Source organism: Aphanomyces invadans (genome assembly GCF_000520115.1).
Source record: "Aphanomyces invadans strain NJM9701 unplaced genomic scaffold supercont1.38, whole genome shotgun sequence".
NCBI classification, from domain to species: Eukaryota; Oomycota; class Saprolegniomycetes; order Saprolegniales; family Verrucalvaceae; genus Aphanomyces; species Aphanomyces invadans.
In genome coordinates, this window is record NW_008580183.1 from 507,012 (window position 1) to 521,478 (window position 14,467).

The following is a 14,467-nucleotide window of genomic DNA, read 5'->3' on the forward strand; positions in this document are numbered from 1 at the left end:
AGGTCGTGTCGGCCCGAAGCCACGAAACACTCCCTCTGAGATCAGGGAGATGATCCAAGCCGTGCCAGAACAAGACCGCAGTACTTTCCGCGACATGGTCAATGCGGCAGGAATCTCTAAAAGCATCCTCGCACGGCACTTCAAAACTGGAACAATTGAGCGACGGTCCTCCCGGCTCAAGCCGCTCCTTACCAAGGACAACAGGCTCGAACGCCTAGCGTTCTGTGGTGCACATGTGAAAATGAACTTGGAGGCTCCGACGCACCTGAACCCTTGCTTGACGAGCAGCGTCGGTGAAGACGCCCCGGTCTGAATTCTCGAGTTTTCCGATTTGTTCGACGTGGTCCACCTTGACGAGAAATGGTTCAATGCGGATAAGGACAAGAAAAAAACCTACGTGGTCCCTGGTCAAGATCCTGCGCGTCGTGTGTGCAAGACCAAGCGCTTTGTCCCAAAGGTCATGTTCTTGGCAGCAGTCGCACGTCCAAGGCCCGAGGAAGGCTTCGATGGCAAGATCGGTCTTTGACCCTTTGCGACCCAGTCGCCAGCACTCCGTAACTTACGGAATAGACCTGCAGGAACAATGGTGACGACATTGGTGAATGTTGATGGAGCGACCTATCGGGACTTCGTGCTCCACCAAGTTGTGCCTGCAATCAAGAGTCGATTTCCAAGCAAGACCAAGCGCGTCTTTTTGCAACACGACAATGCAACTCCGCATGCGACAATCGATGACGGAGTCCTGGCTGAGGTGTCCACGGATGGTTGGGTCTTTATGGTGCGTCGTCAGCCGCCGAACAGCCCGGACTTCAATGTCCTGGACCTGGGGTTTTTAGCTTCAATCCAAGCCCTACAGTACAAGACTTTCAGCCGGTCTGTCGATGACGTGATCAGCTCGACGTTGTGTGCCTTTGAAGCGCTCAGAGTTGAGACGTTGGGTAACGTCTTCCTAACCTTGCAAGCAATTATGCGCCAGATTTTGGAGCATGACGGCAACAACGATTTCAAGATTCCTCATATGAAGAAAGATACTTTGAGACGTTGTGGATCACTCATGGCGAACTTCACGTGCCCTGTTTCGCTTCTTCTCCGGGCGAACTCGGTACTTCAGCAATCCAATCCATGAGTTAATAGCTGTATAGCCAATGAAATTCATCCATGTTTTTTTAGCCAATCAGAATAAATGGTCATAGTAATATGGGAAATACTTGGGTTTGCATGGTCATGGTATAGCGGGACAGAGGGAGTATCAATTTTCAAGAGAAATATATTGTACTACTTCGAGGTATACAAATTGGAGAAAAGGGATATCCGATACAAAAAAGTGCAAAATCACCTATGTCAATCTTGCCTTGGTCTTGTATGAAATCCACGGCCTCGGCAATGGAGCAGGTTGCGACAAGGTCCGCCATCATTCTTATTCGACCGAGTTGCCTTCTTCGCGGACGATGTCATCGTCTTTACCGACACAGATATATGAGGAGTACGAAGCACCATGATCTCAAATCCTTTTTCACCCACCTCCAGCGTGCGAAGAATATTTGCGAGTGGTGTCCAGAAACTGGCTGAAGGTTGCACACCAAACGCTCCCGTCGTGCTAGTCCATCAGACATGTACAATATGGTCGAAACGTCCTATTTCACTGCCTCTCGTTTCACCGATCGATAACAAGTCACCGTCAACCTAGGACAAAGTAGTGGAAATTGCGATCATGTCAGTGCGGCACTGTGTGTTTAGAGCGAACGAATAGGCCTTGCAAAGAAACGAACAGCATCTTGGCCCTGTCTTTTTGAGGGTTTCAGGTTAACAATTAACTGAATTCTGTCGCAGGATACTTGTGGAAGGAAAAGAAAATCAGTTGACTAGTTATTCGCGACTTTCGAAACCTCTATAAATTTGTTAATACTTGTCGTTCTTCTAACTTTTGTGGACATCATACACACTTGCCTCGAATCACGCGAGTACAATTTTCCTGTATTGTAATGTTTTATTGTAAAGGTCTTCTCAATATCGATATACGGTAAAGGCTTCTCGCATCAATTCAAACTAAGGTATATGAACGGGTATTCTACCAGGGCCAACAATTGTGGATGGGGCTCTGGACCAATGTTTGAAATTGACAGTTATATAAGTACGCATAAAATGACAGTTGTACATTTCTAGTAGTACGTTTTAGATGTTTTCTTTCAACCTGAGCAATATGCAAATCATCACAAGGTTCCCAAAATTCGCCATCTGTTGATACACTTGTTCCAACATTGACGCAGCCAGCAAAAGAGGCATAACAATGATATGTTTGGAAAAGGTCACACAAATTACGGCTCGGATTCTCGATTGGTAAAGGATGGATCCAACTATAGAATCCTTTTGTAAGGAAATACATGGAGCCAGAGAAATTTTGCTCCAACTACTGTATATATTTATATTTATATCCTGGATTCGTCAAAATCGAATGGGTGATGGATTGTCGTATATTTACCTTCAATGGGATAAAACGCTTCAAAAATTGAGGTTTAACTCAACTTGGCTTGGTTGGTTCACGATAAAACGTGGTTCGGTCGGATGGAATAATTTGCTACGACCACGTGAGCAAAGATATTTGGGAAATTCACGAATTTATGAAAAAACTGTTGTTATCGTTTGGTGAATCTGGTCAAGTTCAACGTCCGTTTGGTTGGGCAGCTGCCCAGAATTCTCTGGCGCATTCGCCAAGTCGCTAGCCGAGTGCGAGGAACGCTAGGAACACACCTCGTTCGCATCGTCATGCTGGCACTGTTCGTCGTCGCCAAGGGTATCGTGGCTGAGCAAGCCGATATCGAGGACGTCCTCGACAGCGACCTCACCATGCGATATCGCTTCCAATCCGTTATCGAACAACCGTCGAGTGCTGCCAACGCGGCCGCCGCTTGCAGCTGTAAAGTGGCCAATTCACACACCGTCTACTTGACACCAGTGAACGCGCCTGCGCACCGTCCCATCCATTCACCCGCACGCCACTCGAACCACTCGTCAGCACACCGGTCGACCAGTCAATCTCAACACAAGAAGCGCCCGCCACTCGATGTATCCCGGCGGCCGATCCCCGGGGTCGTTGTTGAGTACAAATACGTGACAAAGTGCCCAAGCCGGCCTCGCTCTACCTCCGACCATGCGACTATCGTAGCTGGGAAGCACGTGCCGTTCCAGGACGCCGACGTGCGGCACTGGCGGAACAAGCGGCGGCCATACATTATGTCCTTGCCTGCTGTTAACGAGGAAGACGGGATGTCGTGCGAGCTTTGCGTATCTCGACAGTTTACTCGAAGTGCCGACACGATCGCCATCAGTATCCTGCCGTCGCCCCCGCGAAAACCTGCGTCGCCGGCCTGAACTTTTCCGCCAACGGGCTACAACTCTGTCGCTTCTCTTGTAGTTGGTACAACCACCACGATCGCATTTTCCGAGCTTGCGAAGTTGGCCCGATGGGTCAGGCCAGGCGTAGTCGAACCAGTGGCTTCAATTATTTTGCACAACACGTCACGAACTAGGATGCTCTTGACCGCAGAGCGTGCAGTACAGAGCTCAGTGCAGAGTAGTGCTGTGTATGGAGGAGCGTGGGGGATGGCAGCTTCCCCACCTAGGCGCTGCCAGCAGCTGCACTGCCTCTCATCATGAGTGCCTCGTCCACATGTGAATACAAAATTACATTCGGCTTGAAGGCAGACAGAACCGTATCGATAGGTCTCATGAATCACACTGCCAATGCGCAGGAAGATGGACAGACTGGGGCACGGTCGTGACCAACGGGGGAGGTCGTTGGTGGCGGACCAGCCTCCGTTGCTGGAGGGAAATTCAGAGCGAGGAGCGATGGCTGGCCAAGTGGTAAAGCTTCCAACGTCGGGGCGTCGACAGGATTTTCGTCTAGCACGAGGTTGACGGGGGTCCTGTCGCCACTGCCCACGGAGGTGGTCGCGCTTGTGTCTGCCGTGGCAGGGCTCCCATTGTTGGATGTATCGGTCAAGGCGGTCCCCATGGCGTCTTCTTCGTTGGTCAGCCACTGCACTTGCGACAACAAGTACTCGATAAAAGCGTTCTCGTCAATGATGTTTTCGTCGTTCGTGAGGGAATCATAGATCGAGATGGCTTCCCGCCGCATGCGAGCTTCCGAGCGCGCCGCTTCCCGTTTTTTTATCTGCCGTCAACACACAGGTTACAGGGGGCACAGATCCGTTGGCAGTGGCGGCAACGGCTTGCAGGACACATGACATCCGCCACACAACCTACCTCGGCGTCCGTCGTTGTCGAAGCCTTCTTCGAAGGACTAGAGGAGCTGCTGGCATAACTGGTCGCGGGCTTTCGAAAAATCGACGACGTTGGCCGCCGACTAGATGCATTCTCCTAAACGTGGTGGCAGTGTCAAGGCAGTGTCCGCCATGGCATGCCATACCTCGCTGAACCCGAGGACGTTGGAGGATTGCATGAACGCAACGAATTCGTCAAAGTCCATCGCGCCATCGCCGTTTTTGTCGGCTTCGCGAAACTTGACCCGAATGAGCTGGACCGTCGACTCAAAGCACTTGAGCCAGCAGTCCATGATGCCACTGAGAAAGTCTTCCATTCCCATGGGCGTCGCCTTTTCCTTGAGTTCGTCCATAAAGATCGAGATGGCCGCTTCTCGGTCGTTCCTAGCCACCCAGACACAACGTAGTCTCGACCAAGCGATCCCTGTCCATCCATCGTACCCGTCGTAGAAACTTAACTTGGTCACTTCGATCGCCTTGGCCAGCGTGACCATGCGCCGCTTGGACGACGACGAGTTCTCGCCATCGTCGACTACGCACCCATCTCCCAGGAGATCGTTCCACGCATACTGGATGCTCTCAAGGGAATTCATCACGTCGGGTGTCGCGGGGGCCAGAAACGGCTTGACCGGAGCTTTGTTGTGCACGACGAGGATATGCTTGACCACCGTCTTGAAAAACTCAAACGCGTAGTCGGCGCTGAACTTGCGGCTCTCGTCGCACCCGAGGAACCAGTAAAAGAGCGACGCGCGCACGTTCTCGTCCTGATTGACCCCGAGCGAGTGCTTGAAGCTCGAAATGTGCGCCAATGCCAATGACTTGAGTCCGTACACGCGGATGAAGTACTGCCGCATGAATGGCCGGAGCGTGAGCTTGGACCGGTCATTTGCCTCCTGCCACAACTTTTCACAGAGCAGTGACGAAATCGCTGAACACACGTCGGCCAGCGGCATGACACGGGACGCTTTCGTCTTGCCAGCGACTGCGCCTTTGCGCTTTCGCGTCTTCCGGCGTGCGCCGCCTTTCTTCTTTTGCCGCTCCGACACGTCAAAGTCGTCGTCTTCTTCGTCGTCCATGTCATCTTCGTTCTAGCCAGAGATGCCACGGAGGTGAACAGCTGTCCATGGCAGGTTTGGTCGAGCGCGAGGCTAGCTTGCACACGTGCGGTAGCTTTGAGGCGTGACGAACCTCTGCGTCATGGGGGCTCGGTTTGTCGCTGCTGCTGTCGCCATTGTTGTTGGCTGCGTTGTGGCCGTTTTCGTCGTCCGTGGCCAGCGCATGCGGGTCGACAGGCGGCGCGCCGAACTGGAGCAGTTTCCCAATCGTGTTTCGAATCGCCGAGTGGATCGGAATCACATCCTTTAACGTGCAACCCGACAGTTCGTTTCGAATTTCGTGGCAGTGCTTCATGAGGGCCGCCACGGTCACCAAAACATGTTCTTCTTCTGGCGTGAAACTATCTCACCAACAATGGGGTTGCAGGACGTCCTCCATGACACGACCTACACGTGGTCCTTGGGCGACGGCGGCGGAATGTGATCGATGCACAGTAGCCGCCGCAGCTTGTCGACAAACCCCTCCGTTGTGTGCACGTTCTTCGATCGGGACAGCGGGGCGTTGCTGGCTTGCCGCGTCATAAACTTCTTCTCGGACATTTCGCGGCTCTACCGATGCATTCGACGGCGCTGACCAAGCATAGCCAAGACACACGACGTACGATAAACAGGTACAGCTCGTCGGCAGACATGCACTTTTGATACGCAGCGTAAAACTCCATCCTCTGGTCTATCGCAACTCCCACATCAGGCTGTGATTGCATGGCGAGCCAGCCTTGGTGTGGCTCGTTCGAGAGAGAGCTCGACAGACGGCTGGCGACACTGTGTACCTTCGTTCATGGCATCGACAAGCGAGGCCAGCGTCGGGATGATTGTTTTGTCGTCCAGCACGCGTAGCAGCATGTGCGCGACGTCGTCGGGGGACATGTAGTCCATGAATGCCTTGATCTGGATTTCACTGACCAAGTCCTGCAGACGGTTGACCATCATGCCCACGTCAGCATGTGCTGTGTCCGCCGACCTCGATGCCAAGGCCCAAGCGAAAATCAACCACCTACCTCGTCGTCCGGCGAAGCGCTTGAGACGCTGTTGTGGCGCTTATGCACGTTCGGTGCCACTTTGTTGTGCTTGACAAAGGCGACGCTCGTGCGGAGTTTGGACAGGACTTGCGTCGACATGCTGGATTGCTTGATCGAGTCGGTTTCTTCCATCACTTTGCGCAGCTGCGCCTTCATGTCTGCCAGCGCCTCGCATTTGGCGGTATACCGCTGCACGAATGCGTTGTTGGTTTCGTGGTGTGCATGACCCATGTACCTCAAAGTAGGCGGCGGCTGACTCGTAGTAGTACAAGCACGGGTTCACCAGAGCAGCGACTTCGTCTCGCACAGCCGAGTAATTCTCAAAAAGTCCTTGGCCCATCTCCCTGCACAGTCAGCCACAACGTCCGCGCCCAAAGCTCTTGAGTGTTACGAAGACGTACTCGACAAGCTGCAGAAGGAAGAGCGACGGGATCGGGGTGTTGGTAGCCGCCAGGCCATGCAAACTGCCAAAAGCCACTGCAAGACGAATCTTTTGCGGGTCTCTCCAAGCTGACGTTAGCCCTGTAAACCCAGATGAACACGTTGACCATTCTTCCAGAGCTTACCTCTAGCCTGGGAATACTTGAGCTCAAAGTAGTTGATCGGGGATAGAAAGTCGCGTTGCTCGTCGGGGAACTGTCGTAGCCATGCAGTCAGTTTCCGCCGTGTGTCGTGGTCAAGCACGGGCTCAAATGGGCCATCCAAGTTATCTGCCATGATGTCGGAAAATAGCGGAACTGCGACAGGTCGCGCCGCGAACACGGTGGCTTTTCGTCGGGGTTTTAGCGGCGCCAAGGCATCGTCGCCCATTTCCGTGGCGGGTGCATTGTCCAGACTCGGTTCGGTTTCAGGCACGGTGGACGCGTTGTTTGAAGGTAGGACAAGAGCCACGGGGGGACTCGACGGTGCATCGCACAATGCAGTGGCCGTTTGGTTTGCAAGCGCCTGCACACTTTCTTGCAACGCTGGGGCGACTGGCTGATCATGCTTCACGAGGAGGTTCCTGGAACGGACAGACGAGGTCAACCCTCGCCATCGAAGCGGTGGCATACCAAGAAAACCGGGTCGCTTTTGCAGATCCAATGCGCTTGCGCTTTGGTTTAATCAGCATGCTGCCCGACTGCGGACGAACTTTGGTCGGCTCACGCGTGTGCAATTCGTTGTCCTAAGAACGTGAGTCGGTCACCGAGTTACTACGTTGCACATTCTCCGACCTTTAATGGCAGCGGCGGCTGGGCTTGGGCCGACTGCCGCCACAGCTTTGACATGTCCATCGTGGTCGACGTTTCCATCGGGACAATGGCGGCGCCGGCGGCCCAAACGTCGCGGAAGATCCGATCGGTTTCACAATGAAACCGACAAAACGCTCCAACTGCATGGTTCAAAACGTCTAGCTAGTGCGCCACAAATTTTGATTCAGTAGTCTGGATGCTCCATGTGATGGGAGCTCTTGTGCCTCATGATGCCCCGAGAGGACCCACTTCGCTATGTGGGGTCGCGAATTTGCACACACGTTGCGGATTTGAATCTCCGAAATGGATTTCCGTCGTATACGTACTTGACCTGCATGGATCATTCGATCGTGGCTAACTCCACTCCATCATCTGATCGTGGGCATTGCCTCCAAAGTCTGGCGGTTGTGGCGGCGCGTCGTCTGGCCCTGGTGGTGAAGTCGGGGGAACCTGCTCGTGCTTATGGCGCGTCCGCAGGCGCATGTTCGATAGTGTCTGTGAATTCTCCTATAATTGCTCGAGCCAACGCAGACCGACTCGCGTTCCGAAGCGGTTGTCTGCTTTTCATTGTGACGGGAAGTCTTCTCGTTGAGGGAATGCTCGTGCACGTGAACATTCAGCATGGACAACAGCGACCTGTCTGGTGCATCTCCTGACCGACGCACGTCAACCCAAGTGTGCAGTCAGCACAGGTTTTGATGGATCCTGGCCAAAGAACTCCTCTGTCGTAGGCGTTGTGAAGCTCTTTGGTGAGTGAAAGAGTTCGTGTTGGACTCGGACAACGACTCGTCTGAAAAGGCGCATCTCTTCTTCGCCTCTGTCAAAATCTCTTGGAGCCCGAGGCTTGGACTCAGTCGTTTGTCCTCACTCTTGGATGATCCACGCCACGTCCGCGGAGCGGCTCGATATGCTCGTCGAGTTATACGTCCGCATTGTTGAGCCGACGTCACGACCGAGCCAGCATCGTGCGGTCGCCACCAGAACCTACGCGCATCTCATTGCCATCGCGACGATGGATCGACCGTGGGAGCGATGCACAGCCCCTTCGATGGCCTGCCCCTCGTCCATTACGATCCATATGGATCAGGTTGGAAATGCGTGTCAGACGTACATTCTGAACATTCATTCCGTGCTGGCTATCATCCCGATGGCCATTCCACGATTGCCACCACAGTCTCGAGCGCTCCATGTACCAGCCGATCCCGTCCGCAGACAAGCCGCAGTCGACCCAGCCTCAGCACACTGCACCGCCGCACAACCAAGCGCGGTATATTCCTCAACAGCCCTACCAGCAGCAGTACCAGCAGCAGCCCTACGCGCAGCCAGTGTATGCGTCGGTCGTGTACGCCGCTCCGCCTCGCCGTAGCGCCGCCGAGCGTTATCTGAGTCGCTTCGGCAAAGCGTTGGTGCTTGTGCTGCTCAACATCGTCAACTTGGTCTTCTTCGTCGGCATGTTTGCGGTCGTCCTGATTGGAACGTTCTTGTCCTTTGGCCTCTTGCCCGTGGCGTGCTTGGGCCTTGTCGTGCTCAACCTATTTATTTGCCTCATTCGCCCGATCTCGGCCCTTGACGGATGGCTGTACCGCCAGCGCCAACGACTGTACGATGGTCTGGTTGACGAAAACTAGGGCAGGCGAACGTTAATGACCACCCACTTCGTTCATATCCCGCGCTTTTCAGGACATTTCGAGCCATGGTCGTTTGTCAATACGACTGATGCTGGCCGCCCTCGAAATATTGCCATTCGGTGGGAATTGTAGGCGGCGACGCCCCGAATCATGCCTTGGACATTACAAGAGCAAATGAATCTCACACGCACATGCCCTTCGCATACATGGCCTGAATGGACCTTGATGGCTGCATGACAGCCACAGACTGCGCCCTTTGCGCCTTCCCCCTTCTAGCCCCCACTTGCTACAAGGGACCAAAGGTGTGCTTGCTCATTCCAGTGGATTGCTATAGCGCTGCTGCCGTACGACACCAGTCGTCGAGTGCCCCCATGTCCACCGTCAACGTTGTGTGGAATTGCACTGTCGGAAATATAACGTTTATAACAGATTGTCTTTGGTCAATCTAACGTATCTAATACAAACGATATGTCTTTTATAACAGCACTTGTCGAGTAGTTATAAAAATAAAGTGGGATTAGAATGAACTGTCGTGGTGTTATAATATAAGTCAAAGAAATCGCCCGATTCTGAATTCTCATTGCCTCTTCAACCTCGTACCGCACGGCACACATGTACCAAGCGATCCCGCCTTCGGACACGGCCTCGAATGCAGCACCGACGCCTGCGACCCCTGTGGACCTGCAATACCAGCTGTACCAGCAGCAACAGCAGCAGCGCTACCAAACCGCGCGACAGCCGTCAGTGTCTTCCTTCTTTCAGTCGTCCAGTTCGGTATCTGCCTCTGCGCCGTCGAAACCACCATCGAAACCAGCGCACGCAGCCACAACTGCGGCTTCGGCAGGCCGTGCGACCCCTTACACCAACATTTATACGCGCCCGACGCCCGCCCCTCCATCGACAACACGGCGAAATGCGTTTTCCCGCTACCTCACACGCCTCGGCCGGTCGCTCGCGCTCTTAGGACTGTCCATATTCAGCGCAGTCTTCTCCGTTGGTACACTGGGGCTATTTATGATCATCTCGAGCTTTGCGTCGGGGTGGTTGTCGGTGATCTTCACCACATTCTTCGTGCTGAACCTGCTCATGTGTTTCATCGGGCCCCTCACCAAGCTCGACGTATACCTGTCCCATCAACGTCATCGCCTTCAACAGGCTGTTCTGGCCGAATCTGTCGATATCTTTGCCGACTGCGTGTAAATGCTCTTTCCAGTTCTTTCCTAAGAAAGATGCACGTGCATGGCAGTGTACCTTGTTTGCCCATATCCAAGCGTTCCCACGTGGAGAGATTCCACCGATTTCGATCGACATTTCCTGCACGAGTGGCCACCGCAGTAGGAATATACGCGCTCGGTCACCTTGCTTTGGTCATCCCATACTGGTTCAATCACTACTCGCGCATGGCGACTTGGATGCTCATGATGCGTGGCAGCGTTCTCTGGCTTGTGGTGGGCTGCCTTGGACCTCTAGCTCAAACGCGACGATGGTCCTAAGCAGTCAGCGACGGATGGCCACCTCTACAGGAACGACTACATCCACGTAAGGAACGACTCACACTTGGTTAACTTAATCGTTGGCGCATCCATGGGGTGATGAATGCGAGCACCCGCCATGGCCGTGCGAGTGGCCATGGCTACCATGCGAGTTGCTGCGATGCCAGTGGCCATCATGGGAGGAATCGAGAGCGTCGGTGTTGGGTTCGTTCACATGCATGACTTGCACGGTCAGGTGGGCAACATGGACAACTTCAAGGATGGTTCGTCGCACGTGCATGACGGCGCCATCGACGTGCTTGTCGATGACGACATGGACCGTCGCAATGAGCTGGCCGGCTTGGGACCATGCATGGACGTTGGCGACGTGGTGGACAAACGGGAGTTGCTGCACTCGTTGCTTAGCAACGTTCAAGGATGACGCGGTCGAAGCCGAGATGCCTTGGACCAACTGGGTCATGGTGTCTTTGAGAAGCGGGAAAGTGGACCCAAAAATAAGCACCGAAATGAACGCCGAGCAGAGCGGGTCCATGATGTACCAGCCATACCAATCGATGCAGATCGACGACAGAATCACGCCGACCGACCCCATCGTGTCTGCCAGCACGTGCAGGTACACGCCGACCATGTTGGAGTTGGCGCTCGGACATCCTTCGCCGCCGTGCGAGTGGCCATGCGCGAGATCGTGGAACCATATGAGGCCCACCACATTCATGACGAGCCCACCGACCGACGTCACGAGCAAGTTGTCCGTCATGATCGTGGGAGGCTCGACGACGCGCTCGATTGCTTCCATCATGAAGTGCACCGCCATAAACACGAGCAAGAGCGAGTTGACAAAGCCGCTGAGCACCTCGACGCGATCGTACCCGAACGTGTATCGGTCATTGCATGGCCACTTGGACACCATGGAAGCACCGAGGCCAATGACTAGCGCACCATTGTCAAACAGCATGTGGCCGGCATCGCTGAGGAGCCCGAGCGAGTTGGTGACGTAGCCCACAACAAACTCGACAAACATGTACAGGATGTTGCCTGTGAGGAAGAGCAGGATCTTTTGCGTGGCAGGGTCGCACGAGCGCCAGGTGGTCAGGATCGACCGACTCGAGATGCGGCGGGGCATAGCAAACGAAGCCGACTTCTCCAACGTCGATAGATACATAAACCAGCCCCACGCGATCGAGGCCAGTGCCCCAAACGAGAGTACCACGTGGACCAGAACGTGCCATGACAGCGTATGCGGCGAAGACAGAGCGGTTGCAACAGCCAGGGGAAATTGTAGCCCCAGACGAATGGACACGTTCAGGTGGGCCTGGCGAGAATCCGTCGAGTCATCGAGGAACACCGTCGCTGGCAGCACGATGGCTCCAACGCCCGCAACCACCAACCCGGCAAGCACAGCCAACGACGACACGTGGGTCTCCACTTGTGGGATGTGCACACTCGGCGATGTTAGGGTGGAGCCGAGCACGTAGTACGTTGCAACGGACGTGGCTATGGCTGTGCTGTACACGACGGCAATGGTTGAGGGAGAGTGAGTCTGGCGATTGAAGGAGCTGGAAATGTATTTGAGCCCGACAGACGCGGCGAAGAGGGACAAGTGGAAAAGCAGCGACGGACCGGTTGTAGAGTTGGACATCATGGAGGGAAACACGAGCGCCAACGCATACCCGGTGGCAATTGCGACGACGGCATTGGCAGGAGTGTTTTGGTGACAAAATGCTTTGGACAGCGGCTCGGTGAGGCAGTGGGTGGCAGATTCCACGAGGGCGGTGAATTGCAGGCCGCAAAAATGCAGCATGCTCATGCGGAGGACAAACAGCGTGGCAAGGAGACCGCCTTGAAGTACCGATCGAAGGACTGAAGGTGTTGCTGAGGTCATGGATTTGTGTGGATGGGTTGGGAGGAAGGGCGAAGTAGGCGAAGATGACGACGAGGAAAATGCAGCAATGACGCCAACGGCTGCAAACGTCCATGGTAGGCACGCCACGGCAGTCGCCAAGTTGTTCGAGGAGAACGTAATGTTGTGCAATAGGGACAGCCACGCCAGCTGCGTCAACGCGGATCCCGCAGCTAGCAGGGTACTTTCTTGGCGTTCTTCCTCGTGGAAGAGCACGTCGCGGTGGTCATGCATGTGATCGAAGGCTGGCTGTGCGGAAATGCCTGCTGCGATGGTTCGTGGCACTTGACCTGATGGGTTGGCTTGTACTGCGAGAGGCGGCAAATGCAGCGCTGTGATTGGTGAATTCGACAATCGGGGACAAGTGAAATAATATGGTGCTTGCAAATATCTATCCATTTCATCTTGGTATTTGTATACATGAGACATGTGAAATGTGATTTTAATACACGTGTCCAGATTCGGTCCTCGCGACCTGATTGGTGGAGTTCGATCGATCGCACAGGAATTCGTCGCAACGGCTTTGCTGTGTACAACTGATAAATGACTAAGGTTGATATCAGATCTATATAAGCTAAAAAAATGTTCGAAATGACTTCCGCATTGTCCAATAGTGACCAAGATTTAACCGCAAGCGCCCACGGAGCGAAAGTGAGTAGAGTCAACAGGTCCAGAGAAGTGCAAATAGTGCGGAAACAATGTGTGACTCCGTGTGTACTGTCCCTGAAATCGGACTATGATCATGGGACTCAAGCCTTCCGCCGCCTGGAACCTGTTCGACCAGTCATTTGATGTCGATGGCTGGTCGACGTAACAAGCCAAGCGCATCAAATGCGGAGTGACTGTCTTCGCTGCGATGACGTCGGTGAAAACGCATAACCGAGACTTCCCGATGGAATTCACAAGCAGGGTCACTGCTACGCCTGTAGAGCCACATCGGCGTGAAATATTTGATCCACAAATCAAATATCACCTTAAGGCCACGTCATACATAACCTGTCCATTCTGCATGTTACATGAGCCTTGCGCAAGTAAAAGCTAATGGAAGTCACAACATCCTAGCATTGCCTGATGCAGCTCGCACCTTCCCGGGTTGCCAACCGCCGCCTTCCAAGTCGACCGCGTTGTCAGCTAGCATCCCTCCGACTAGCTCCACATCACTACAGCTCTACCTGTTCTCCTTCTGTGAGTATACGAGGTAGTGTCATTATTGGGAAAGACTGTAAGTGCGTGCCTGGACTGGCCCTTTACACCTAGTAGGGTTTGCCATTTTATGTGAAATCCCGTCATGTTCCTCGTATTCGCGACCAAAAGGAACAATTCGCGAAAGAAGCGTCAAATCAAGGCGAAAAAGACCACTCCGTTGAAGAAAGTTATTCGCCATCTAAAAGTAGACACCAGAGCCGACTTTATCGCTCTGGTGGCGCACTTAAGCGGTTCGAGGAAATTTCGAAGCATCTCCAAAAAGTACTTGTTAAGATGGTTCTTCATTCCGTGTCCAAGGTTGTCGACTACAACAAGTACATTAATTAGTTGGTTTTTCCGCTACATTCATTGTCCTGAACCATGGATTTTTAACCTTTTTGTCCACTTGTTATGTGGAGAGTCGTTCAATGAAGGGGAGTGTCAATACGTACCTCGAAATCAACGAAATCCTTGACGTTGTCGATGGCACTACAGTGGTCTTCAGAATGGTTAGCCACTTTTTACTTCGAGGTGATTGTGAATAGCGTCATGTGATTGGTTGGTGGGATCCAGTTATTCGAACTACGGCATATTATTCGGCGAATCAGGACATAT

At 53.5% G+C, this 14,467-nt stretch overlaps 6 protein-coding genes across 6 annotated transcripts; 5 read left to right on the forward strand and 1 right to left on the reverse strand.

Moving 5' to 3' along the window:
• Window positions 1–49: 49 nt before the first annotated feature.
• Window positions 50–1,126, forward strand: H310_12346 (hypothetical protein; the record flags this gene model as incomplete). Its single annotated transcript, XM_008879369.1, has 3 exons — window positions 50–307; window positions 380–518; window positions 579–1,126. 3 exons carry the CDS (start codon window positions 50–52, stop codon window positions 1,124–1,126), a joined length of 945 nt encoding a protein of 314 aa, XP_008877591.1.
• Window positions 1,127–2,669: 1,543 nt separating this feature from the next.
• H310_12347 (hypothetical protein) lies at window positions 2,670–3,696 on the forward strand. The gene has a single exon (XM_008879370.1). It carries the CDS (start codon window positions 2,764–2,766, stop codon window positions 3,367–3,369), a length of 606 nt encoding a protein of 201 aa, XP_008877592.1. The 5' UTR covers window positions 2,670–2,763; the 3' UTR covers window positions 3,370–3,696.
• Window positions 2,674–7,753, reverse strand: H310_12348 (hypothetical protein). Its single transcript, XM_008879371.1, has 14 exons — window positions 7,629–7,753; window positions 7,467–7,579; window positions 6,981–7,417; window positions 6,816–6,936; window positions 6,650–6,758; window positions 6,394–6,603; window positions 6,166–6,304; window positions 5,998–6,065; window positions 5,787–5,944; window positions 5,469–5,736; window positions 4,722–5,368; window positions 4,427–4,664; window positions 4,264–4,377; window positions 2,674–4,171 (listed from the first exon to the last, which is right to left on the reverse strand). The coding sequence occupies exons 1-14, from the start codon at window positions 7,704–7,706 to the stop codon at window positions 3,731–3,733; spliced, it is 3,141 nt and encodes a 1,046-aa protein (XP_008877593.1). The 5' UTR covers window positions 7,707–7,753; the 3' UTR covers window positions 2,674–3,730.
• A 1,055-nt stretch (window positions 7,754–8,808) lies between these two features.
• Window positions 8,809–9,317, forward strand: H310_12349 (hypothetical protein). The gene has a single exon (XM_008879372.1). It carries the CDS (start codon window positions 8,834–8,836, stop codon window positions 9,272–9,274), a length of 441 nt encoding a protein of 146 aa, XP_008877594.1. The 5' UTR covers window positions 8,809–8,833; the 3' UTR covers window positions 9,275–9,317.
• A 537-nt stretch (window positions 9,318–9,854) lies between these two features.
• On the forward strand, window positions 9,855–10,537 carry H310_12350 (hypothetical protein). The gene has a single exon (XM_008879373.1). It carries the CDS (start codon window positions 9,887–9,889, stop codon window positions 10,472–10,474), a length of 588 nt encoding a protein of 195 aa, XP_008877595.1. The 5' UTR covers window positions 9,855–9,886; the 3' UTR covers window positions 10,475–10,537.
• Window positions 10,538–10,818: 281 nt separating this feature from the next.
• Window positions 10,819–12,992, forward strand: H310_12351 (hypothetical protein). Its single transcript, XM_008879374.1, has one exon. The coding sequence runs from the start codon at window positions 10,986–10,988 to the stop codon at window positions 11,763–11,765; it is 780 nt and encodes a 259-aa protein (XP_008877596.1). The 5' UTR covers window positions 10,819–10,985; the 3' UTR covers window positions 11,766–12,992.
• Window positions 12,993–14,467: the final 1,475 nt, after the last annotated feature.

What these genes read in the sequence shown, in the direction of transcription:
- H310_12348 (XM_008879371.1), bottom strand. Translation starts at nt 7,706, where the DNA reads ATGGAAACGTCGACCACGATGGACATGTCAAAGCTGTGGCGGCAGTCG. An exon ending in CAAGTATTCCCAGGCTAGAG is followed by an intron (nt 6,937 to 6,980) that starts GTAAGCTCTGGA and finishes CTGGGTTTACAG; the next exon opens with GGCTAACGTCAGCTTGGAGA. An exon ending in TGTCGATGCCATGAACGAAG is followed by an intron (nt 6,066 to 6,165) that starts GTACACAGTGTC and finishes GAGTTGCGATAG; the next exon opens with ACCAGAGGATGGAGTTTTAC.
- H310_12350 (XM_008879373.1), top strand. Translation starts at nt 9,887, where the DNA reads ATGTACCAAGCGATCCCGCCTTCGGACACGGCCTCGAATGCAGCACCG.
- H310_12351 (XM_008879374.1), top strand. Translation starts at nt 10,986, where the DNA reads ATGACTTGCACGGTCAGGTGGGCAACATGGACAACTTCAAGGATGGTT.
- H310_12347 (XM_008879370.1), top strand. Translation starts at nt 2,764, where the DNA reads ATGCTGGCACTGTTCGTCGTCGCCAAGGGTATCGTGGCTGAGCAAGCC.
- H310_12349 (XM_008879372.1), top strand. Translation starts at nt 8,834, where the DNA reads ATGTACCAGCCGATCCCGTCCGCAGACAAGCCGCAGTCGACCCAGCCT.